At 33.3% G+C, this 26,711-nt stretch overlaps 1 protein-coding gene across 2 annotated transcripts; it reads left to right on the forward strand.

Moving 5' to 3' along the window:
- The first annotated feature begins 7,257 nt into the window (after positions 1–7,257).
- Positions 7,258–20,707, forward strand: LOC142553569 (methyl-CpG-binding domain-containing protein 6-like). 2 transcript variants are annotated; one of them, XM_075663914.1, is made up of 3 exons: positions 7,258–7,772; positions 20,099–20,212; positions 20,351–20,707. In XM_075663914.1, exons 1-3 carry the CDS (start codon positions 7,383–7,385, stop codon positions 20,426–20,428), a joined length of 582 nt encoding a protein of 193 aa, XP_075520029.1. In that variant the 5' UTR covers positions 7,258–7,382; the 3' UTR covers positions 20,429–20,707. The 2 variants fall into 2 exon arrangements, with proteins under 2 accessions (XP_075520029.1, XP_075520030.1); XM_075663915.1 differs by having other exon boundaries at positions 20,354–20,707.
- Positions 20,708–26,711: the final 6,004 nt, after the last annotated feature.

Raw genomic sequence — 26,711 nt, forward strand, 5'->3', positions numbered from 1 at the left:
ATTATGAAAACTGAGTAAAATAAGGGAAAACCGAACCAACAACATTTATATGTGTTTGATCAGTCACATACATTAATTAATTTATTCTAATTATTTCAAAACTTTTTGTTGGAATATATCTATCATTTTAGCTCGTAATTGATGTGTTTCAAATTATTGTATGTGAGAAAACTGAAAATTTGTTCCACTTGATATTTAATATGCGCATGATGGTCGTGCCCCAAGTCCAGAACAATACAACATTCAGTTTTTTTTATGACGAGTAATCCCCACAACTAATACCATTTGCATCTAAATTAGGTAAACTTTGAATGTGTGCAATAGACTGCAAACCACGTACATTAAGTAAATATGCAAAAGGTTACAGAGAGACTAAGTAGAAAAACTTTTATGAGATTCGAACTTTATATCTTGACCTCAAACTTCATGCACTCACTAAGTCAATATAAAATATTATTCACATGGCACATTAATTAATTTTCTAGACAAGAATACCAGAATTGCAGTTGATTTATCAAATTATAATAGAAGATTGAGGGTAAAACTTGTCTGAGACGGTCTCACGGATCGCATTTTGTGAGACGAATATCTTATTTGGGTCATCCATGAAAAATATTACTTTTTATGCTAAGAGTATTACTTTTTATTGTGAATATCGGTAGGGTTGACCCGTCTCACAGATAAAGATTCGTGAGATCGTCTCACAAGATACCAACTCAAGATTGAGAGCTGTTGTTGATTGTGTGTGTGTGTTTTTTTTTCTAATTTTTTTCGAGTAGGTCTCTTGTGAGACGGTCTCACGAATCTTTATCTGTGAAATGGGTAAGCCCTACCGATATTCACAGTAAAAAGTAATACTCTTAGCATAAAAAATAATATTTTTTATGGATGACCCAAATAAGATATTCATCTCACAAAATACGACCCGTGAGACCGTCTCACATAAGTTTTTGAAGGAAAAAAATTGAAGGGAGATGTTTCCGAAATGTTTTTTTTTTTAAGATTTGGCGAAGTATTTGGGAAATAGTAGAAACATATTTATTTGGTGCTTAATTTTTGAGGAGTAGGTCTCTTGTGAGACGGTCTTACAAATCTTTATTTGTGAGACGGGTCAACCCTACCGATATTCACAATAAAAATAACACTCTTAGCATAAAAATTAATATTTTTTCATGGATGATCAAAATAAGAGATCTGTCTAACAAAATACGACCCGTGAGATCGTCTCACACAAGTTTTTGCCATTTTTGAGCGGATGGCTATTATCGTGCAAGTAAAAATCATGCAATATTTTGTTTGGTAGATAATTTTAAATTATATCTGAATTGATATTTATGTTGGCGATCATAGACAATATTTGATTAAATATAATATAAAAATAAATATTTTTTCAGAATTTACGGAATCTAGAGTCAAATACAATGAAGTTTAAAAGTGAATATCACCAAAAAAATTATAGAGAGTAAAGCGACAAACGCTTGATCCTATAACCAATATCAAAGTCAATGTTATAGATTCAATTCTCATTGATCGCAAAAAATCTTCTAATGTTTTAGGCTTAATGAATATAAATTAAAAAAAAAACATAAAAATAAAAAATGAAATATACACCACAAGGGAGGCCCAAAAGAGGCACCCCAACTCCCCATGTGCGACCTAGAAAATTCCAGGGCGCCCAAATGTGGCATAATGCGTAGGCAAGACGTTGAGTGCCCATTTTAGACGCCTAACCGTTGTGAGTGCAGCCTGGGCTTCTGCCCAGACAAAAGGGAGGCACCTAGGTGCCCGAGCTGTTTAGCGACTGATGCAAGTTTTCATGGATCAATGCGTTCCAAATGACGTCTCTTAATGTTTTTCATCAGACTTTTGGACTAAAAGATACCCAAATGATGAATAAGCATGTCTTTACAGATTAACAACATTAAATAAAGGATTAAATATAATTATGAAAGACTTCTTTGAGCTTTTCTGAACACATTATTTGCATTCATTTTGTTCACACTTCTTCCTTCACAAAGAAAGAAAGTTTATACCATTTCTAGTGATAAAACTTGCAATTTTCAGCGCTGATATGACAAGCAAGTTGTTGTATCTTAGGTGAAAGATAGTAAACTACAAAAGCACCAAGAGCGGGACAATTTCTTCTTGACGAAATATTATTCAACACTAGTCTCAACTTTTCATTGTTGTTTATTGCATTATTCAAATATTCATAATCCAAAATTTTATGCCAAAGAGCTTAAGAAGAATTCTTCTGAAAATGACAAACACTCCACTAACACAAGGAGAAAGACCGGAAAAGTTCAACGGTGCAAACTTCAAAATATGGTAACAGAAAATGTTGTTATATTTACAACTCTAAGTCTGGCGAGGCTTTTGAAGGAAAAACCTCCCACAATACCTAAATATGAATTTGTTCTTTGCAGGAGCGCCACAATAGATGCATGAAATCAAAGTGATTTTCTATGGAAAAATACATTCTGAATGAACTTGACAATGCATTATACAATATGTATTATCAAGTCAAAACTAAAAAAGAAATGTGGGACTTGCTTGAAAAGAAGTACAAGACAGAAGATGTTGGCCTTATAATTTATAGTAGGACGCTTCCTCGATTTCAAGATTGTAGACTCCAATTCCATGATGAGTCAAGTGAAATAAATACAAGTACTACTGCATGAGATTCATGCATAGTTGATGAATATAAGCGAGTCATTTCAAGTTGGTACACTCATAGAGAAATTCCCTCATTTGTGGAAAGATTTCAAAAATTACTTGAAGCACAAGAGGAAAGAAATTGGGCTCGAAGATTTGATTGTGAAACTGCCGATCGAGGAAGACAACTGTGATACACGAGTCAAATAAATATCGTAGAATCCAACAAAAAATGCAAGAAAATAAAATTTATGGGTGAGCAACAACAACACATTAATCTGAAGAAATTCAAGGGAAATTGCTAAAACTATGGAAAATCAAACCACGTGGCAAAAGAGTGCATACACCCAAAGAAAGGAATGAACAAGCAAATATAGTTAAAAAAAGGTCGGAACCTTTTGATTTTCGAAAACACTAAAATTCTTGATTTTGATGATAACAAAATCTTTTTTTTTTTGGGTGTATGTGTTGCTAATATATTTCATTGAGTGTGCAATTGGTAGATGTCAAGTTGAAAGTAATAAGTTGCTGAAATTATTTTTCAGCAAGCTGAAATTTTTTGATGATATCTCACAACTCGTTGATTCAAATGACCAAAAACCTAAAGAGTTGAACAACCAACTCAAATTATACAAGTAATATTTCAGACCAGCTCGACACATTCTGATGTTATCTAGGCAAGTTGGTAGTCACAAGGTCAAGCTGGATGTAATTGAAGTTGTTACCATATCGACATAACCAGTTCTAATATTTTTGTTATATCTCCTAGCTTGATTATTGAAATGGAACGATTCAATACGCATTACAAATTTATGACAATGATCTACAAATTATATTCCAAAGCTGACATCTATATCTGTGAGAACCGAAAATCTTGCAATAATGTAATTAAAATTTGGAAGGAAATTTTATTAGCGTAAGATTCTTTTTATTGTATTAGAATAAGATGGCCATGTTGAAATCTTTATTGCCAAGCAAATTTCGAATTTTGAGGTATGAAATATTACAAATTAGTATATCATACAAGATGCAAGGAAACAAGATAAAGAAAATCTCGGATATTCATATAAATCAAGGATTATATCTCACGAATTAGGAAGAGAAATCATCAGCAATGGCAAGGATATTTGGAGTCAATATTAGGAGATTTGACATGAATTTTTGGTATGATTTTAGTGCCAAATTTAGCTCCACCCTCCTCCCCTATAAATAGTGCATCAACCCCACTCATTCAACACACATAATTTCGAAATCCTAGAGCTGAAAAACTCGAAAATTCAGCAACTCTCCGTAGCCAAAATACTGCACAAAATTCGTCCCGAAAATCGTCAAATAAATCGAGCTGGAGCACTACCCGGACGAGGAGCGCGGAGTGATCCAAACCAAGCCCTTCACTCCACGTTTTTTTAAGTACATCCAAACACTGTAAGTGGGCTGTTTTAAATTTTGTTTTATGTACATGAAAATTTCGGTTTTGTGGTTTAAAAATACGGTCGAGTACCGTCGTTTTGTCTATACGTTTTTACGAAAGTTATTACGTTTATGTTTGACACTGTGAGGATTCCCTGAAAATGGGTGGAATTCCAACATATGGCCCTTAACAGTGAGATAGAACCGTTTTATGGCCTCGCCCCCTTAGAGGATTAAAACTTAGGGACTGACGTCAGTAAACCGTTAAAGGTGAAAAATCGCAGTGTTATTATGTTATGAAATTTACGTTACGTTTATGAAAAGCATGATGTACGTTTTTGATATGTTTTGAAAATGTTATTAAATTGGTTATGTTGTGTTCAAAGTCCCCCATTTACTGAGTATTCCCAAAATACTCACCCCCCTTACAACCATTCCCAGATAAGTCCGAAGAACAGATTGAGGAGGAAGAATCCGAGCAGTTTTGGGGATGGTGAATGCTCAAGGAAATCGATTATGTTTAAGTTATTATTTACGTTTCCGCATTAAAACTCTGTCGTCTTATTTAATTCGGTATTGTAAAGACAATTGTTATTTCATTGAGATTATGATATATAAACTGGTTTCGGTTTATACTGTGCTATGAAATGCTTGTTGTTTTCAATTGTGTGATTGCTAAACGACGCCGGTGTCAATCCCGAGTTTCGGGGCGTGACAATATCGGATCTTAAGATGATGAAAAACTAAGATGAAATTGTTGATTCTGCATTGAATGAAGAAAAGAGTTATAACTTGTGTATTGTTTAGTATTTCGAGCATATATCTCTCACACAAACTCGAAATTGTGTGATTCTTGATCATATTAAAAGATAAGAGAGAGAAATAATTTCATGTTATCACTTTACTAAATAATTGATGAATCAAGAGTTATAATCAAGAGATGTAATCAACTCGACTTAGACCAGCTCGACTCAGACCAGGCTGATCAACCATCAAATCATGCTGATCAACCAGCACAATCAAATCAGCTCGATCAAGAGAAAATTAACTTGATCTTAGAATACGGTCAGCAACGCGAATATGATTGTTTCAACATCAGAAATTGTACATTACCTTTCCAAACAATTATATTGTTGTTTATAACCTTCATATCATGTTGGAGATTATAAATACAACTTTTGAATATCATATCATCAGATAAAAAAGAGACGATGAAGAATAACTAAACCCAAAAAACTATCTAGAAGCATTTATTGAATGGTTGGAGTATGTAGGGAAGTCCAAACAGATATATTTGCTGATTTAGATCTATCATATTGTGTGAGGTTACAATTGAAGGAATTGCATTGTAATGGATTAAATCCTCAAACACACAATTTCTCATACATATACATGAGAGTCGAGTTTCAAATAGATGTTAGATTGTGTTTATAGACTTGGAGTTAGAGACATTAAACATTATGGGAATTCAGAGGTTGCAGCTACAATCGAGAGTGTGCTTGAAGTTCTCATTGAGGGTGCCCATTGTGATCGAGTTTGGAGCTGTGTAGTTGTTAAATCAAAGAACTCTAGTGGATACCGTAAGAATTGTTAATATTTGAAAATCTAAAAAAAAAAAGTCGTGATGTCTTTACATTATCACATTTAGTTATTGTTGATGTTTTGATATATTGTTGAAGCATTTTAAATGTCTGATAAAATGCTTAAACCATACTGTTTATATAATTCAACTTGCATTCTTTTCAAATCATTTACAAAATGTTTAATTGTTTTTAGAAGGTTATGTTGATTTTATTCCATTCGATTTAAAACCAGTTTAATATAATTTCTTGATGCTCGGTTCACTTTTTGAACAATTCAATAATGAGTTATTGTTTCTCTTTTAGAAATAACATATTTTAAAGTGTTTATTCACCTATTTTAAACACATTTACTATCCTAATAGAATTAGACCAATTTTTAAAGTTGTGGTTTTGAATAGCGATGTCGAGTTATCTTAATTTTTTTCAAATATAAAATTACAAATCATATAACAAGATCGCAAAAATTTTGTTTCTACAAGAACTTTCAAAAAATAATGTACGAACTACAAAACTATACGATGGTTTAAAAATGAAAATTATCGTTCACAGTACAACAAATGTGACATTAAAATACAGATGAAGCACATTATTTTTAGAGAATTTTGCAAACAAATTTCAGAAGTCTTTTATTTAATGCAAAAACTTGTATGAGACGATCTCACATGTCGTATTTTGTGAGACAGATCTCTTATTTGAGTCATTCATGAAAAAGTATTACTTTTTATGTTAAGAGTATTACTTTTTATTGTAAATATCGGTAGGATCGACCAGTCTCACTGATAAAATTCGTGAGACCGTCTCACAAGAGATCTACTCTTTATTTAATTATTGTAATATTGCAATGAATTGACATAATTTTTCTCACAAGATTATGTTCGGATTTAGTAGATTTATTAATAACTGGTACTAATGGTTGGAATTGATTTAAATTGAAATATGATTCGAGAAATTATTTCTAATTTATATTTAAATCGAGGTCTGATTTATTTATGAAAATAGTTAAGTTAATAGGGTGAGACTGGGATAAATTTTATTTTTGTGTCATATTATATTTTTTATTTTTCAAAATCAAATAATAAATAATATTATGAAGATGGAGAATTTTGTCTATTAAAAAAATAGTGTACTATTACACTAAATTTTAAACCATAATACAGTGGTACATAATAATAATTATTGCACGAAACACATATGTTGCATGTGCAATAAATATATATTATTTGAAATTTAAAAGTATTTTTGTAAATTTTAATTTAATTATAATTTTTGATACCATGTTAATATAATAAGATAATGAAAAAAATTTAAAAGTTTATTATTGCATAATTTACTTTTTTTCAGCTTAATTATTAAATATCTCGAGAAATAGTAAAAATAAATTAATTTGAACATATAAATGATCAAAAAATTATTAAAGAATAAAATTATTATTGAATAATAAAAATAATTAGTCAGTAAGAATTGGAAAAACTAATATAAAGTAAGTATAATATATATATATATATATATATAATATAATATTATATTATATTTTAAATGCATTGAATGTTTATGTCAGCATCATCTGAAATCCAAAATGAATATTTGAAATCAAAGAAAAGCATCCAAAAATAAATTCACCTGCCAATTTTTGAAAAAGCAGTGTGAAAATTGCAAGTATTTAAAGGGGGCTGAGTAGCTGCTAACGATTTCTCAGTCCCCTTTCTCCGAACCCTCTCCACACTCTCCGTCGGAATGGCCGAACCCGAAACTCCTAGCCCAATTCCTCAACCTCAATCACCGGTATCAGTCTCCGGCGAGCCTCTGGATGAATCGATTCAGGATGACCCATTGTTAGGTTCCGGATCCTTCATTGACCCGGGCCGGAATGACTCCACCGTGGAATGTCCGGCACCCGAGCGTAATGAAAGTAACGGGGATCCGGAGTTTGCGTCGGATTCGGTCATTGACGCGAAGCCAATTTCTATGCTGGCCCCAGGAGAAAACTGGAGCGAGGCGGTACCCAAGGCGCCGAAGGTGAGGGACCCGGAGGAGATGGCTAAGCGGCCGAGCTGGTTGCCGGACGATTGGAATATAGAACTAAGAGTCCGGTCCTCTGGAGCCACCGCGGGTACCATCGACCGAGTAGGTTTTTTCCCTCTCTCTCTCTCTCTCTACACGTACTTCTTATCGAGTTCCTGTTATTACATGTAATGCAGCTTCTTTATTTGTGGATTTGACATGGAAATGTCCAATTAGGGCGTGCTTTCATCATTTCTTAGAAATTAGGGATCTCTTATGCGTAGATGCGTGGGCGCAAGATTGTGTTCTCAACACGGTTTAGCAAATTTAGTTGAAAGAGTTTTTAATTTAGAGGTAAGTAAATGGATTTTCTCTAGTTGGCCTAGAGGCCTGTTTTAGTCAAAAACTTATAATTGACTATGAGCTATTGCCTCTATTCCCAACTTATTATTTCCATCAGGCATATGTTGGGGGGTCGGGAGCTTGAGCTCAAAAAATATCAAGTTCAATAGAGCCAGCTCCACTCTTCATCTTTGTTTGCAATTTCCATCAATATGCCCAAATCCCATCGTTGATTCAGAGTATGTGTGATAGTACAAGCCTTTTCTGTACAATGTACCTTTTACACACCTGACTGTTTCCAGCCGGCCCTATTCTTTCCTGATGCATCTTTCTTCATGCAATGTTTAATCATAACAACCATGGAAACACCAAGCCGACCACGTGAATGGAAAATTAATGAGACTTTGTCTAATACCTTGGATTCGATGACTGTCCCCACTGTACCAAGATGAGTCTTTACTTCATGCTAAGAAACTTCTCAGGGGGGTCACCCATGCCATAATTGCCCCTAAGTCCCCCTTGAAAGTTTCCTAGGTGTGAGTGATGACATAAACAGGTTGGAAAGATTCGTCTTGGTACAGTTGAGACAGTTGTCGAATCTGGGTCTTTATAGTTGGTATCAGATCTGACCTCTCTTAGTACGATGTTGTTAGGGGACGAACCAAGCGGAAGCTGGTGGGCATGTGATGCCCAGGACTGAAGAGGGTGGGGGGTGATCGCGGGTCCCATGAGGTTGCATGGACGATGAACGGCTCATGGCAGGCTTCCAGACGAAGGGAACATGAATAAATCGATCTCACACCGGAATGAGAAGGATTCTGAGACTGTGCATGTATGGGACTGTCCAGCTGAGGAGGACTTAAAAAGATTTAATAGGTACCACTTATATAAAAAATGTGCATCTTTTTTTCTGAAACTCATCACATAAGAACTCTAAAGTTAAACATGTTTGATTTTGGACAATTCTGGGATGTGAGACCCCCTGAGAAGTTTCTTAGGGTGTGTATGAGTGAGAGCATAAGCACGCTGGAAAGACTGGTCTCAGTACAGTGGGGACAGTCGTCGAATCTGGATCACTACACTTTGTCCTGCCCTTGGTTCGGAAATACACCACGCTTATCAAAATATCTTATAAATGACCAAGGCTAAAGAATCTATATAGAAGATATATCGATTCAACGAGCTTTTCAACTTTCAATTCTTGAATAAACCTCCCTGGTATTTCTGGTGATCACTACTATACTTAAGTGGATATTTTGTTATCACCAAAGTAACTAAATGTATTGACTTTGTAGAAATGAGGTTGGAAAAGCCTACCTTTTGCGAATCTTTTTCTATTTCCTCTTGGGCTTAGATTCTCTTTCTTGCTCTGTTGGCAATATGCCGATGACAAAGTCAATGAACTTGTAGGTTCAAGTGCATGCGAATTTATTAAAAGCTATAGTTGATGTACCGATGCAACTCAATTTTTTAAAAATTTGTAGCAATTCAAGTGCTATGTTTCGATTGTATCAACATGAGCAATTGCTCTCCAATGATTTCCATTCCAATAATTGCACCAACTTGCAACTTTTGGAAATCGAACACATGAGATTGGTTTTGATACCAATTGCAACACTTGTTGCATTACTAAACATTATAACCATAATCTTCGTAAAGTGACCCATTGCTAGGATTCGGTTCCTTCATCGACTCGCGCCAGAATGACTCTACGATAAAAACTCCGGCAGCAGAACGTAATGACACAAGGAGGGATCCGGAGTTTGGGTCGGATTCGGTTATTGATGTAAAGCCAATGTCTAAGCTTGCCCCAGGAAAAGACTGGAGTGAGGCGGTACCTAGGGCACCGAAAGTTAGGGACCCTGAGGAGATGGCTAAGCGGCCGAGCTGGTTGCTGGACAATTGGAAGATAGAACTAAGAGTCCAGTCCTCGGGAGCCATCACAGAACTATCTACCGAGTAGGTTTTTTTCCTCCCTTTCTCTTTTACACGTACTTCCTATGGAGTGCTTGTTATTACATGTAATGCAACTTCCTTTATTTTGCGGATTAGATACGGAAGTGTCAAATTAGGGCATGCTTTCACAATATCTTATACTTTAGGAATCTTTTACGTAGATATACGTTGGTGCAAGATGGTCTTTTAACATGGTGTGACAAATTTAGTTGAAGAGTTTTTTTTATTAAAGGTACAAAAATGGATTTATCTAGTTGGCCTAGATGGCCGCTTTAGTTAATACTTATATTTGACTATGATCAAGTGTCTTGATTTTGAGCTTATTATTTCATTCGAGATATCTTGGGGGTGGGCAGCTCTATCTTAAAAATATTTAGTACGATTGACTCAATCGACCTAGCTCCACCTTTGATTTATGTTTGCAATTTCTGGCAGCATGCCCGGGTCCCATGATTGATCTGGCTGCGTGATACATCTCTTTTTATATGATGCTATGTTTAATTGTAACAACCAAGAAAAAATCTAGCCGGCCACATGAATGGTAATATTAACGAGGTTTTGTGCTTTTGGTTTGGAAATACGCCATGCTTACCAAAATGACGGGAATGCATGAGACTGATTTGATGCCAATTTCATCAAGAAAAGTTATACTGGAGGTAACTGTGCAAGTCTAATGTTCTTAAAGTGACCCATTGGATCCAATTCCTTCATCGAACCTGACCGGGACGACTCGACAATGAAGACTTGTGCCCTCGAGTGCCATGAAATTAATGATGATCTGGAGTTTGCGTCAGATTCGGTGATTGACTCAAAGCCAACATCGATACTTACCCCGAGAAAACCTGCATTTGAGTGTCATGAAACTAATGGGGATATGGAGTTTGGGTCAGATTCGGTGATTGAGGCAAAGCCAATGTCGATGTTTGCCCTAGTAAAAGACTTGGCTGAGGCGGTACTTAGGGCACTGAACCGGATGACTGGAATATAGAACCAAGTGTCCGGTAATCAGAGCCTTTACTCAAACCATCGATTGAGTAGGTTTTCCCGTTTTATCTCTTACAAGTACCTCTTATTGAATTCTTGTTATTACATGTAATGCACCTTCCTTTTATTTGTGGATTAGTTACAGAGTTGTCAATCAGGGTATGATTGCATCTAATGTTATAATTTAGAGATCTTTTACATAGATATGGAGTTTATGTGATTCTATAACCATGACCAATGCATTGCTTCTTTTTGCCCTAGGCTTTTCCGGTCAGCCTCTTACTTTTCTAATACATCTCTCTTCACGGTGTTTAACTGTAACAGCCAAGAAAAAATAAGCGGGTCACATTAATGGAAAAATTAACGTGGCTTTGTGGAATGCACCGTAACTACCAAAATATCATATAAATGACCAAGGTCGAGAATCTATATAGCAGATTTTTAGATTCACTTTAATTTCTCTTGTCTGAGCTGATCTTTTGTTGTAGACCCATAGAAAACTAAATATTTTGACTCTACAAAAATGAGGTTGGAAAAGCATGACTTTTTTGAATTTTTTTCACTTGCATTTTGGACTTGGAGTCTCTTTCTTGCTTTGTAGGCAATGATGTCGATGACAATCAATGTTTTTTAAGTTCAATAGGGTTGGAAAAGCTTGACTTTTGTAGAATTTTTTTCACTTGCATTTTGGACTTGGATTCTCTTTCTTGCTTTGTAGGCAATGATGTTGATGACAAAATCAATGTTTTTTTAGGTTCAATAGAATGCAAATTTATTAAAAGTTTAAAAGTAAATGGCAGTTGTGCAACTTAAATCTTTTAAAATAAAATTTGCAACAGCCCAAATGACGTTTTGACTTCTCTCTGAACATGAGTAATTATTGCTCTCTTATGAGTCCCATTCCAATAATTACGCAAACTTGCAACTCATGAAATCGAACACGTGAGATCGATACCGATACCAAGTGTCCTAACAAGTGCTTGATGAAAATAACTGGAGGAAATTGTGCAAGTCAAACCTTCGTAAAATCTATATCAACCCAAGCGTCACAATTTCATCATTCTTCCAGAAAAGACAATTATTAATCGCGAACAAAACCTTCAAAGGATTACTATCCAGAAAAAGTCAGTGTTTGATGAATCTCAAGATTATTGATTTTGTTTTGACTTACCTTATGTGGCTGGTTGCTCTGAATTTCGGGGATAAATTTATACTCCTGTCTTTTACATGGTGGAGTTCTTCATGGGTGTATCTTTGATTTGAAATTTTGTAGCTAATTTTTCAAAGTTCTAAAATTCACTAGGGCGGTAGTCAGCGTCAGACCGTCTAAGCGCCGCTAGGCAGATTTCACAATATCAACATGATAAATCACATACTAACTCCAACATAATGGCATCAAATTTAAAACGCGTTCAAAATTACACGACTATTATAATATCACAAATTTACTTCACTTCTTCTCCATAATTTTCAACAAGTTGTTTTTCATCAGACACCAACTCAATATAATCATTGTGGTCATTCTCTTCTTCTTCGGATCCTCATGAAGTTCTCTCACTTTAGATCGTAGGCGAAGATAAAGTTTTGTGTGTTAGGACAAGCCAACAAATCGCTTTTCTTCTTGGACTCTGGTTTATGGCCTATAAAAATATTACCTTTCATTTTTTAATTGTGATTTTAATTTAAATTAAAAGTCCAAAAAAGTTTTTAAAAAGACAAAGAAAACCTAAAAGCTCTAATTGTCCATGGCGCCTAGGACGCATAGGCCGATTAGTCGACGCTTAGGGACGCCTAGGCATCCTTGCCACCTAGGCTGGCCAACTAGCACTTTTTCTGTGCCGTCGGCCGGCGCCTAGCGTCTAGACGGCCGCTTAGCTCAAATTTTAGAACACTGTAAATTTTGCTTTAGGGAGTCTTGGGGATGACCATTGGTTTTCTCAGGGGTTTGGACATATTAGATTCTTCTTCTTTGTAGTTTACAATTACTAATTTAGACAAGAAATTATTTGAATCTGCATCTTCAAATTTATAGTTGCGAGGGAGTAATCTCTTTTCAATTGTTCAAGTTCATCTACATATCCAATAATTCTTGGTACAAGGTCTGGTGTGAAGCACTTGTGTTGTTCGACCCAACAAATGCCTTTTCAACGTTTTTATAGATGCAAAATAGAAACATTTTCGGCATCCATGGAGTTTATCTAGTAAAGCACTAATTGACACAGATCTTCAAGCTGTGATAGGATATTTTCTTGAATAGAGCTCATAAGCAAGATTTAAATAGAGAATTAGATGAGGAAATAACGATATCAATTTACTATGCTAAAGGAAATTACCATTGATATTAAATATCGAACAAAAACCTTCCAACTATGGTTCCTATCAGTTCATGGTTGACGGAGAACTTCTAGCTATTGTTCCAAGAGAAATTCCTTACCAATTCAAAATGGCACTTTTAAATGCGAAAATGTCAAATGTAAGATTGGAACATGAAAATAGTATCCAAAATTGAATTTTCATTGGAGGGACTATATAGTTAGGATTGCCAATGAAAGCCTACTGTTATTATTTGTTTGTATGTCTGATTTTAGTAGCATAGACACTTGTAATTTCTTTTTGAAGTATCAGATACGATATGGGTACGATACATCAATATGCATGTCGGATATGGCAAAATCCGTATCTTTGGTTTTCTATAGGTTTGACCATTCGGATACGTTTTGAAAACGGGAGAGATACATTTTACGATATATTTGGTTGGAATTGCAAAAAAATTAAAACTTTTAGGGGTCATATGAAAAAATGAACTTTGGGGCTAATTTTAAATAGCTGAAAATTAAGTGGGCTTATTAGCAATAAATAAACAGAAAATTAATCTGGCTTCTTCATCTCAACTCCTCTCCTCATCTCAAAGCCGCCCTCATCTCTGATGCCAATAGGAAGCTCGCCAGTTGCCACCACCCAAGCTCCTTAAACACTCGGAATAAACTTCAATTTGATTTACTCAGTTCCAAATCACTCTCATTTTCTTCTTAATTCCAAATCACTCTCCTAATTTGGCAAAGGAAAAATTTCAGAATTAGAGTGTGAGAGTGAAAGCCTATGTAATATGGATACTTCTAATTTTTTTTCCTGAAGTATCTGACACGGATATAAACACGTGTCATTGACTTTTTATAGGTTTAACCAGTTGAATACGTCTTGGACACGGTCAAGATACGTTTTCATAATTTTTTTTCTCTTCTTAAATCACTTTTCTGATTGTACATTATGTATATATTTACATAAATATACATACATATATATATTTATAGATATAAATATATTTATATATTATCTCTACTGTTTTTAATTTTTCACATTAAATTTATATATATTTTAATAATTTTCGTATTCTAATCGTATTGTGTCTTATATTTTCAAAATTTGCCTTGTCGCCGTATCCGTATCGAATAATACAATACCCATACCCGTACCCTATCTATGCAACATGGGAAAGCCCGCCTATATAATATATAAATATATTCATATATGTTTTAATAATTTCCGTATCCAAGCTGTATAATGTCAATTACTAGGGTGTAAAATATATATAAATATATTATATAGGTGGGCTTTCACTCTCCTTTTCTCAAGGGTGAAAGTCCACCTATATAATATATTTATATATCTTTTAATAATTCCATATTCTAGCCGTAGTGTCTAATATTTTCAAAATTTGCCGTATTGTCGTATCGTATTCGATACGATATCCGTACCTGTATCCATGCAAGATAGTACTACCCAATTAAATTAATTTAATCCCTCTACTTTCATTGTCATCAACACAATGCTATACTTTCTTCTTTAAGATTACCACAAATAATGTTTGATGGATTAAGAGCATTATTAACAAGTATACTAAGTCATCAAAGAATATAATGGATGTGAGGCCAAGTGATGTCATTGTAAAGATTACTAAAGCATTATAATTGTGTTTATTGCTTAAGTCAATGAATTTAAATAATCAATGATTAGTAACTTAGCTTCAAATGCAGAAGTAAAAGAGGCAAGTTTTTAAAAGAAAATGGAAAGGCATCCGTTTATCAAATTTGAACGGAGATAGATTGGATGAACAACTAAAGTTCATGTTAATTACTTCATAAAAAATTATAAAAATGTAAAATTTAGTTTCATTTTATCATATTATTAGCGGTTAAACGTGCGATGCGAATTAAGTCTCAGGGCAGAAAGACAAGCCTCCTTTTGGGCTCTTAACAACTATGGCCGACTGCACATCTTACAAGTCCATCTCGGTTTACAAATCTTTACCGTTTAAGTTCTATAAAATTTCAATTTTACCTAGAGCTAGTTCTCTCAACCTCCAGATCAAGCACCAAAGCATAGAAAAAACTGACCAAAATATTTACACATGGTACTGAATGAAACGATGAAAAAGATGTCGCAAAAAGAATTTAATTCATTAATAAAGAGAGCAAACTAACATCTATTTATTTTGCGTAGGATGGTTGTGGGCTTAAAATCTTTTCTAAAATTAAATTGCGCGCCATAGTTGCGTTGTTCTTTGTTCCCTTGAAACGCTCAAATAAGCTCTCCTTTATTTTAGAAAGAGTATACAATGCTTAGAAGGGGTCTGACTTGAATACAAGTTGTTTCCATTATTAAATTAGTCTAAAAATGTGGCTTTATGCATGCAAGTGTGCATAAAAGTACGTGTGATGTACACCCATACAGTTAAAATGGGATCTGGCATGGATTACATCCGAGTCCTTGGAAGCAAATTAAAATATATACATAATATGGCAATGAATCTGATGGTATTCATGGAGTCATGTATCAATATAATCTGCTGCATGGACCAAATTGCTATCGATCTTGAATCCATGGACCAAAAAGGATTCTTTGATTTCTAACATTTGAACTTTGAATTCTTATTTTCTCTCATCTTTCATCCCTTTACCACTAGATTCTAGTGAAATAAAGACGTTTGAACCTAATTTTCATATAAAATTCCATCCGATTCAAGAGGACCTTTTTAAACACGAGCAGTGTGTAGGAGTTAAAAATTTAGTTTACCATAATTGACTATTCATTTACCTAGTCTCTTAATTACAATTATTTTCACCAATGTGATTTATTATCATTGCAAGATTGGCAATATAAGCCTAATGTTATGAATTGCTTGCCTCTTAAGTACATTTATTTTTTTCAGTGTGATCTATTATTGTTTCGTAAAATTATGAACTAAAGTTCATAAACATGCTCGTATTGGGCAATATATAATGCTTCAATCCCGCTTGAGTACAGTGACTTGCAATTGGTTTTCTGGCGTGTAAATGCTTGCTTAAATTAAATTTATTTTAAACACTCCCCTGAAAATCCTTCCTAATTCAAATTTGTTGTTCGCTTTTTAACCCACCAGCGGCAATAAATTGTTGTTCTTTCCACATAGATGAGCTCGATTTGCATTCGCTATGCAGTCGGTGCATAATTGACCTCAAAAAATAGCGTCAGCCTTTGATAAGCAACGAATTGGATCAGGCTCCTCAATGCTTGGAAAATTGGTTCCTCGCAGGTTGGGCGTACCTCGTCAAACCAAATTTGTGTCATCCCTACCATGGTGTCTTTCCCCTCGCTTGAGGTTTTGGCTTTGTAAGATATGTTGGTTCGAGGTTCCCCCTGTGTCTTAGTCACAAATGTTTTGGATTGATGCGTGGATCTCATAATAGTCTCAATGGTAATTTGTCTTACTTTTTCCTTAGTCGAAATTCAGCATGTCTGACTATAGGTGCAAACAATCTGAATTAAACTAAATATTGTAATTTTTTTGTTCAAGATCGATCTGAACTGTTTTTGGCTGGCTCGAAGCTTGGGCAATAAATTACATGGGTTTGAGTTTGGCTCGATTTGGAGCTCGAATTGGATCTGAATTTGCTTGATTCATTCTTATTCATTGAGCTATATTAAGCAAACATTCGATTTACTTCTCAAGTTTGTTTGCAGGTTTGCTCGTATATTTTTAAAAAATAAATATAATAAACTCGCAATATATGAAACAAAATTATCTGAGTTCGTATATGGTTTAAAATATATTTGGATATGTTTGAGCTTGGCTCAAGTTCGATATTTCAAATACAAATGAAATAATAAATTGGATCAGGTTTGAAGGCTTGCGAGTCTACTTGACGGGTTTGCAATGGTTGTTATGACCCAAAATAAATTTGAGAACTAATGCCAAACTTTACCCGTATCAGTTGCAGAAATTCCACAAATTAGATAGAGAAATATATATTGCACTAAATATTACTAAAAAGAGAAAATTCATCGAATTTTTCTAAATCAATAATTTAGAACAATTAAATGTCCAAGTTGCTTGATATTACCGCAAGTGTACGGGTCAAATTTTAATATAATGTAACAAGTACGAGTATCATTCCCACAAAGATTGATATATGACAAATTTACATCTAGTATTAGTTAATTAAAAACGAACAGCTGAATGAGTTATTAAATTAAATAGAAATTCAAATAAAGATATGATACGAATGCAATAAAAATAATATAAACTTAAATAATAAACAAACAATTGTTAGAATCTTGTGTCGCCCTCTTCTCCTTTCGTGCCCTAGGTTTTTCTTCTTTCATATCTACCAAAGAGTCCATCACTTCCTTCCTTCTTGGCCCAGAAAATCCGCACATATGTTTTCTTTTTCGCGTTGCTCCTAGCTTGCCTTGCTCTGTCCATCAATTTTTTTTCTTTAGTGATGCGCTGGGGCGGTCATTTTTTATCGCCCTAGCGCATCATATTCTGCCCAAGCTTTATAATTTTTGTCAATTAGTGTTGGGTCCGGCATTTTTGCAGGCCCTAGCACGACCTCTACTGCCCAGTTTTTCGTACTCCATCTTGAATTCATCTTTTTGCCAATTTTGCCTACAAAACAACCAATTCAAGTGAGGACTGACCCAAATAGACTAACTATGAAATAAATAAACAAAATACGGACGCGACACAAAAAAAACATGCAACAGCGGACTCAAAACAACGTGACATGACATGTGAAATTGACACCTATCAAGAATGAAAGACGAAAAACTGATGCAATCTTTGTAAAAATGAATTGATCCAGGAGACTGCTCCCTTGCCCCTAGCCTAGCCCGAGCTAGTCTTTTTCTGGAACAAAATTTATAACTGCATATCCCATTAAGATTCCCCCTTCACCTTTTGTTTCCCTCAACCTTAACCCTGTCGTGTGTTTACTGCTCCCTCAACTTTCATATGGACGTAGGCTGGGGCCATGAATAATTGAAAGAGTAATTTTACAACTTTAATTTCATTTGGTTCTTTCTTTGGTTAGCTTACCCATGAACCACTAGATTCTGCTGTTCCAATGCAACATTTTGCTTGGCCACCTAGTATCTGGCAGTTAACTTGATGTCACCACTTTTGAAGCGTATTACTTTTATTGATCTCAATGCGATGCCAGAGGAGGACCCAAATGTTGGTTCTTAACATAGATGAAAGAGTGAGAAAAAAAAGTATGCAGCTTCATTGTGTAATCGGTAATTTTTCATCGGTACTTTGACTATCTTTTCAACATGCGTGCTGAATTCTTTGTAGATGACACGTGGCCTGTACAATGTACCTGCAATCTCATGCATTCAGTTGTTATAGCTTGTATGTTATTTCCTAACAATAACATTCTTCTAGGTACTTTTTTTGCATGACTCAAGAAATGTGATTGTGAAATTGAAGATGTTTCTGTGAATTATTTTGCATCAGTCAACATGTGAAGTCATTCTGTTCTGTATTTCAAATACATACATTTATGATCTGGCCAATTAGTTAAACTTGATTGCACCGTTTGGTACGTGGGATGAGATAATAAATGATGTATAATATATGAATGATGAATCTATTTATACACTCAACATAATGATTTATAATTTTAACCCTGTGTAGAAATTTTGTTGAACGTTGGCTGAATTCTTTGTAGATGACACGTGGCCTGTACAATGTACCTGCAATCTCATGCATTCAGTTGTTATAGCTTGTATGTTATTTCCTAACAATAACATTCTTCTAGGTACTTTTTTTGCATGACTCAAGAAATGTGATTGTGAAATTGAAGATGTTTCTGTGAATTATTTTGCATCAGTCAACATGTGAAGTCATTCTGTTCTGTATTTCAAATACATACATTTATGATCTGGCCAATTAGTTAAACTTGATTGCACCGTTTGGTACGTGGGATGAGATAATAAATGATGTATAATATATGAATGATGAATCTATTTATACACTCAACATAATGATTTATAATTTTAACCCTGTGTAGAAATTTTGTTGAACGTTGGCTGAATTCTTTGTAGATGACACGTGGCCTGTACAATGTACCTGCAATCTCATGCATTCAGTTGTTATAGCTTGTATGTTATTTCCTAACAATAACATTCTTCTAGGTACTTTTTTTGCATGACTCAAGAAATGTGATTGTGAAATTGAAGATGTTTCTGTGAATTATTTTGCATCAGTTAACATGTGAAGTCATTCTGTTCTGTATTTCAAATACATACATTTATGATCTGCCCAATTAGTTAAACTTGATTGCACCGTTTGGTACGTGGGATGAGATGATAAATGATGTATAATATATGAATGATGAATCTATTTATACACTCAACATAATGATTTATAACTTTAACCCTGTGTAGAAATTTTGTTGAACGTTGGATGAAATAAATGTATTATCAGTGAATGTTTCATCTTTCGCTTCAAATGGTGCATATATGATTTACCAAAGAATACATGAGTGCATTGGGAAACTAAGCAAAAAGAATTAGAGAACACACGGTGTCAGCCTGTATGAACTTCCTTTTCTTCTTTGAAACTGTAATAGTACAAGTCACAAGGGGAAAAAAACAAATAGAGATCAGTTCGTGGTGACCTTGTTCAATGATTTATTTGGTGTTGACCTTGTGTTGTTACATGCAAATCAAAGCGTGATATGCTCCTTTTACTCACTGTGGGTGCACTTTATAGTTTACCATTCAATTATTGGCTCTACCTTGTTTTAGTCTCATTTTGTGTGGCTTTATAGGTGTTGCAGTGTAATTACATTTACACAACCTTCTGTCTTACCCGTTAGATACTGAACATTTGAATTGTGCAGTATTACGTTGCTCCATCTGGAAAACGCAAGCTGCGTTCAAAGAATGAAGTGCTCCGCTTTCTTGCTCCAGGAGGTGAAGCAAAGCGAAAGTCAAACTCTGTCACAGATGCTGGGGTCAGTAAAATATTCGTTCCTAGTACATTGAGTATCTGTTCATCAGCTTGTATCTATTCTAACACTCATTTTGCCATTACACTAGTGGTGATGTTTCCTTTTTTTTTTTGGGAAAATGATTTTTCCACATTACTATAGCAGCCTTCAGAGAGCCCTGGGAGCCAGAAGAAGCCCAAGTCCAGTTCGAAACGCAAGAAGGCTCGGGCAGTAGCATAGTGGTTTCAGCTCTTACCAGTCATAAACAAAAAATCAAGACGAGGCCTGTAGCTTGTAGAGATGAATGACGGAGATTTCGCGTGTTCTGCATAGAGCTCAGATAGATTTATTACTTACATTTTACTGCTATTTGGAATCTCTCTTTCAACTGGACAAGGACACCTTATTTTATAGCTCTGTTGCATTCAATTGTATGTTGGGATGATTTGTGGTGGAATATTTTAGACAATCTGGTTTGTTTGTTTGAGGTTAATTAAAAGGAAGGTGAATTAGGACAAATGTGGAGTCCTGAGTTTATTCAACAAGTTTATATCTTATTTTTTTAGGGGCATACACACACACACACACATTCAGAAAGCTGTAAATTGTTTTCAATGTCGGATTTCTGGGTCGATTTGTCTGAACTAAGGCAAAAGGAGACCTATAACGTAGCTGTAGGGCGGTAACTAGAATTTAGGTCCCTAGTGGGTTTTTGCTGACGTTAAATTTTCAAGATTTAGGAAATTATGTTTGTTGGATCAGATATTTAAGAATTTCAAAATATAAAAAATCAAATTGAAGTATAATATTTGAATAGAGTATTTAAGAGATATGGTAGAATTTTAAATCTAAAATATCGATTATGCTGAAAGATATAAAGTCTGATGATTTTTTTTTGACAGATTGAGTTGAAAAACGCTATGTCTTTAATGTATTAGGAGAATAAATTTTTATTTTTTTTATTTTTATTTTTAAATGTAATATAACATTGTCCGCTGCGCTCTTGTTGTTTTAAAATTTGTCTGTCTCATGCTTGTAAAATATGTTAACACGATCATAATTTTAATTTTAAGAACTTATTCCTGTGAATTTCGAATACAATATATATGCATTTTAAATATAGTCTCAAAAATAATTTTTTTATATATTATTAAAATATTCATCTTTAAATAAAAAAATTAAACAATTTGTTCGTCATAATAAATTGATTTTATTACAAATAAAATTTATTTTTTAATAGGAATTCTGATATGGATTAAGTGATTCTTGCATTCTGTCCTATTTACATGTGTATTTATTATTTATTATTGTGAAAGCTTTTGTCGTTATGCTTGAGATCAAATTAGTGGCTAAATACATGAATGTACTGAATAATTTTATTTTCAGGTAATAATCTAAATGAGAAAGAAGGATATGTAGAATATGTGGAAGAGATAATTGAGAATGATGATGACATAGAAAATGTTCCGTAGAGTTTGGAGACTTGGATTCTTTCATTTGAGTTATTTAGGATTCGTGGATTATTTTCTTTCAACTATTTGACTAGTACTTTGGAAGACTAATTTATTTAGTCATTAATCTGATCGAGAGATTGACTCATTGTTTCATTTTAATAAATAAATTATGATTCTTTATAATTTAAGACCATTGTGTTGATATTAAGGGTTATCGGTACTTTAAATAAGGCTTGACCTCTACAAATATTGCGTGTTTGGGTGTTTGAAATCAGGGCCTTACATTTTGGTATTAGAGCCGATCTCTCCTAGTACGGTATGGTTCGGAGACGAACCAAGTGGAAGCTGGTGGGCATGTGAGGCCCGGGGCTGAAGAGGGCGGGGGGTGATTGTGCAATGAGGTCGCAAGGACAATGAGCGGCTCCTGACAGACTTTTAGACGAAGGGAACATGAATGAACCGAGCTTACACTGAAAGGAGAGGGATTCCAAAATTGTTCAGGTATGAGACTATGCAATTGAGGAGAGCTTAAAAGATTCGATAGGTACTACTCATATCAAGAAGATACATCTTCTTTTCGGTAACTTATCACATAAGAACTCAAAGACTAAGTGTGCTTGTCTTGGGATAATAATGAGATGGGTGACCCCCTGGAAAGTTTCCTAGGGTGTGTGTGAGTGATGACATAAGAACGCTGAAAAGACTCGTCTTGATACAGTGAGAACAGTCGTCGAATTTGGGGCGTTACAACATGTGATACAATACTCGATATTTTTATAATTTCATACGGACCAAAATAGTCAAAAAATAATAATTAACCACATATCAAATTTTGACATTTTTAAAAACATTAATCGAAATAAATATATATTCTTCAAGATTATTGACAAATTTTAGATCTAAATCGATATCTTCGGGAGTATTGACAAATCATTCATATTATATCATTATTTTTCATGAATATTGACCAAACATTAGATATTGGATCAACATTCTTAGATAAATATTGTTGACAAATCTTATATCAATTTCTTCAAGAATTTTGACAAATCTCGAAAGATCAATATTCATGAAAAATACTGACGAACATTAGATTTTCAATCAATGTTATTTGGGAATAGTGATAAATATTAGATCTTAATATTTTATTCGTATATCTTTCAAGATTATCAACATAAAGTCTTTTTGTACTACTTCATAAACATCTACATAAAATTAAATTGTGCTTCTTCATGAACATCAATATAAACATAGAAATTGTGCTACTTTAGAAACATTAATATAAAACTAGAAGTTTTAACATAAAATTAAAATTGTGTCAGTTCTAAAGCATCGGTATAATATAAATATTGTGTTTATTCGATAACATTTATACGAAGAATGAATAAAATTATTTATCAATTTTATCTTGAAGAGTGCTCGTACTGAGATCGAGCTAAGATCGAGCTTAAGGAGCTCTGCTTGTAAGCTCGCGAGCTCGAGCCTAAGCTCGACTAGTTTTTAAGGTAATTTGTTGGGTCATGAGTTTTTGTCCCATATCGCTTCTCTTATGAAGTGTTTAGTTGATCGATGTCAAGTTGGAAGATTTGAGAAGCTAGAACTCAAATTTAGTCAAGTTAGAAATCTGGCGAGCTAAAGTATTTAATTCATATATCACAAACCGGTGATCCAAATGACCAACAGGAAAAACAGTTGGAAAAAAATCAATCTTCTACAAGTCATATATAAGGCCAGATAGACTAATTTGGAGGTTATCTATGCTAACTAGACATTGAAAATTTGAGATAGATGACACAGATATAGTTGTCGACCAGACATTAGTATTTTGGTATTCTAGTCATATATCTCCACTCGATTATTGAAATGGAACAATTCATCATGAGTTAGAAAGCTAATACAATGATCTACAAATCAACTTCCAAAGTTGAAGTCTGAATCGGAGCTTAAGAAGCTTTACAAATCAAGATGAAATTATTGGTTCTGCGTTGAATTAAGAACATGTTAAAGCTTGTATATGGTTTGTATTTCGAGCATATCTCTCTTATACAAACTTGAAATTGAGTTATTCTTGATTTTTTAGAAATTAAGAGCAATAAATACAACTTTTATATTCATCACTTGACCTAGAAATCCACGAATAAATAGTTATTATGAAGAGAGAGATCGGCTCGACTTGCACTAGCTAAACTTGCACCATCTTGTATACATTCTGATATTTTGAATATATCTCTATCATAAAAACTCAAAATTAAGTGATTATTGATTATTTGGAAAGCTAAGAGAAAATGCTTCAACTTTATGTTATTCATTTTTCCTAGAAATCCACAAATCAGGAGCTACGATCAAGAGAAAAGACCAGCTCGACTCGGGCATACCAAACAAATCTAGCCGCACAAGCTTGGGCCAACTCCAGCTGGACCTAGGGATGTAAATTAACCAAACCATTTGTGAGCTATTCGAAGCTCGATTCGATAAAAGCTTGTTTGAGCTCGTTTAATGAGGCTCGTTAAGATAAACGAACCAAGTTCAAGCACTACAATATTTGGCTCGTTAGCTCGTGAACATGTTCAGTTAGTAAATTCATAAGTAATATCTTAGATGAAAAGTAATAATTTTGTTATTTAATTTATTGATTTAACACATTAATTATGAAGTATATATAAAAATCTATTAAATTTATTTATTATAATAAATTGACAAATTTTAATAAGAATATTATATTTTTTTCTAAATGTCTAATTTATCTTTTAATGAATTTAATGAATATTTAAATGTACAATTCATATTTATTGAGCTCGTTTAGGTTCGATAAAAGCTTGAATAAGCTCGTGAGCCATGAATATATTTGTTAAATAAAGCTCGAGCTCGGCTCGATTATAAACAAGCCAAGCTCAAACATTCAAGAGTTCGGCTCGGATCGACTCGATTACATCCCTAGCTGGACCGGACCAACTCCAGTCGTAGCTCCACTTGGACCAACTCCAACCGCACAAGCTTGAAACTTGCATGATACTAAAAAGCGATTGACGACTCAAATATGGTCAATTTAATGTCAGAAACCATATATAACATTTCCAGACGATAGTATTTTTGTATCGAGACCTATATCATTCTTGGAGGCCATAAATACATCATTTTGAATATCAAACATCAAACTTTGATGATGATTCAAAGTATGAGCATATTATAAGAAGAAAACAAACTAGAATGAGAGAAAATCCAATAAAAGAGTGTGAGGATACATTCAGGAAACATACATTGCAATGAATTAATTTCTCACACACAATCACTCATACATAGGGTTTTTTTTTAAAATATTATAAAGTAAAATAATAATTATAAAAATATTGCAAAATGTGAAGGTTTATAAAAGTATAACAATCCGCTGCACACTGCAGCGGATTCATCCTTTTTAAAAAAAAATTAAAAAAACCAAAAAAAAATTAAAAAAACAAAAAAAAAGAAAAGTGATTGGTCACGGATTCTTTGATTCAAAGAATCCGTGACAGACTGTCACGGATTCTTTGAATCCGTGTCCATTCCATTCCACGTCTACACCGTGTGTGTTCCCACTATAAATAAAAATGTTCCTCTCCTCAAAATCGTAACCCTTTCCTTCTTTCTTTTCGACCGAAAATATTTTTTTTTCGGTGATAATTCTCGCATTCGGATCTTTTCTAATTCGATATTGTATTAATATTAATTGTTGATTTTATCATCCTTTGCATTTGAAGATATATCAAGATGTAATGTTTAATTTCGTTGATAATATTATAATTATATATTAAGAATTAATATTTTTTTGTGTAATTTTTTTTATAATACTTGTCATTTATTTCAGATATTAGCACCATCCGTTGATATTATTACAAGTTCCGTACAATTACGTTGGAGAAGGTAATTAAGTAATTTTTAAATATTTTGTTTGTATTATTTATATTATATTAATATAATTATAATTTTGTACACTAACATTATATGATTAAGTATAATTTAGTTAAATATTATATTTTTAATATTAATCGCGATATTAAAAAATAGTTGGAATATTAAAAAAATAATAAATATGATATTGTGATTTTTGAAATATTTGAAGGTTAATATTTTTAATATAATTAAATTAATTTAATATAAGAATGAGTTAATATTATTGTACTTAATACTAATGAAATTATAAAGTATTTTGTTATGTTTTTTTTAAAAAATTATATATGAAATAGTGTTTAGTTACTATAACTTTGAGCACGTTAATATAATTTATATAATATAATAAAAAATTTATGTTAATGCAAAGTAATATAAGAAATTGATAATTCTAATTAAATTTTTTTATCAGACTATATATTTTGAAATAACTTACATAAAAGTTTAATATAAATAAATTATATTAATTTTTAATTTGTGTTGTTATATACAAATTTTTTTTTGAAAATTATGTAATAAAATTACACCGAGTATTTGGTGAATTCATCAGTCCTTCAGATCAAGTTTTCGGCATTCTTCTTGCGCAGCTCTTTATTTTTCTTCACTCAGTGGTATTATTTGTTAGTTATAAAGAATCCGTGATTCTCCTCCCTTTATAAATTGCATTGATCGTGTGATTATTGAAATTCCTAATTTGATTTAATATTTTTCTGTCAAATCTTAGAATTTTAGAGAATTGCGCCGAGTATCAACAATTCAGAATTTGATTTCGGAGAATTGTGCTGAGTAACAGAATTTGGGAGAATTGCGCCGACTCTAAGTCGAATATATATTTTTTCATTCTATATTGAATTGTTTTATGTATATTATATCTGATAATTTTTGTAATTAATTGCAGATATTAAACTCCGGTAGCTCATTTAATTACAAATTCCGCTGAACGACATTTGAAAAGGTAATTTCAATAATTTCTTATATTATAATTTTATTATTTATGTTGTATTAATGTAATTATAATTTTTTTCGGTTGCATTATACTATTTTATATAATTTTTTTATATTTTATATTTTTAATATTAATTATGTTTTATATTTCGCACAGACATGGATACTGTCAAGGCCTTACTTTACGTAGGTGGCTATGT

Source organism: Primulina tabacum, chromosome 8 (genome assembly GCF_025594145.1).
Source record: "Primulina tabacum isolate GXHZ01 chromosome 8, ASM2559414v2, whole genome shotgun sequence".
NCBI classification, from domain to species: Eukaryota; Viridiplantae; Streptophyta; class Magnoliopsida; order Lamiales; family Gesneriaceae; genus Primulina; species Primulina tabacum.

What these genes read in the sequence shown, in the direction of transcription:
- LOC142553569 (XM_075663914.1), top strand. Translation starts at nt 7,383, where the DNA reads ATGGCCGAACCCGAAACTCCTAGCCCAATTCCTCAACCTCAATCACCG. An exon ending in CCGCGGGTACCATCGACCGA is followed by an intron (nt 7,773 to 20,098) that starts GTAGGTTTTTTC and finishes TGAATTGTGCAG; the next exon opens with TATTACGTTGCTCCATCTGG. An exon ending in ACTCTGTCACAGATGCTGGG is followed by an intron (nt 20,213 to 20,350) that starts GTCAGTAAAATA and finishes ACATTACTATAG; the next exon opens with CAGCCTTCAGAGAGCCCTGG.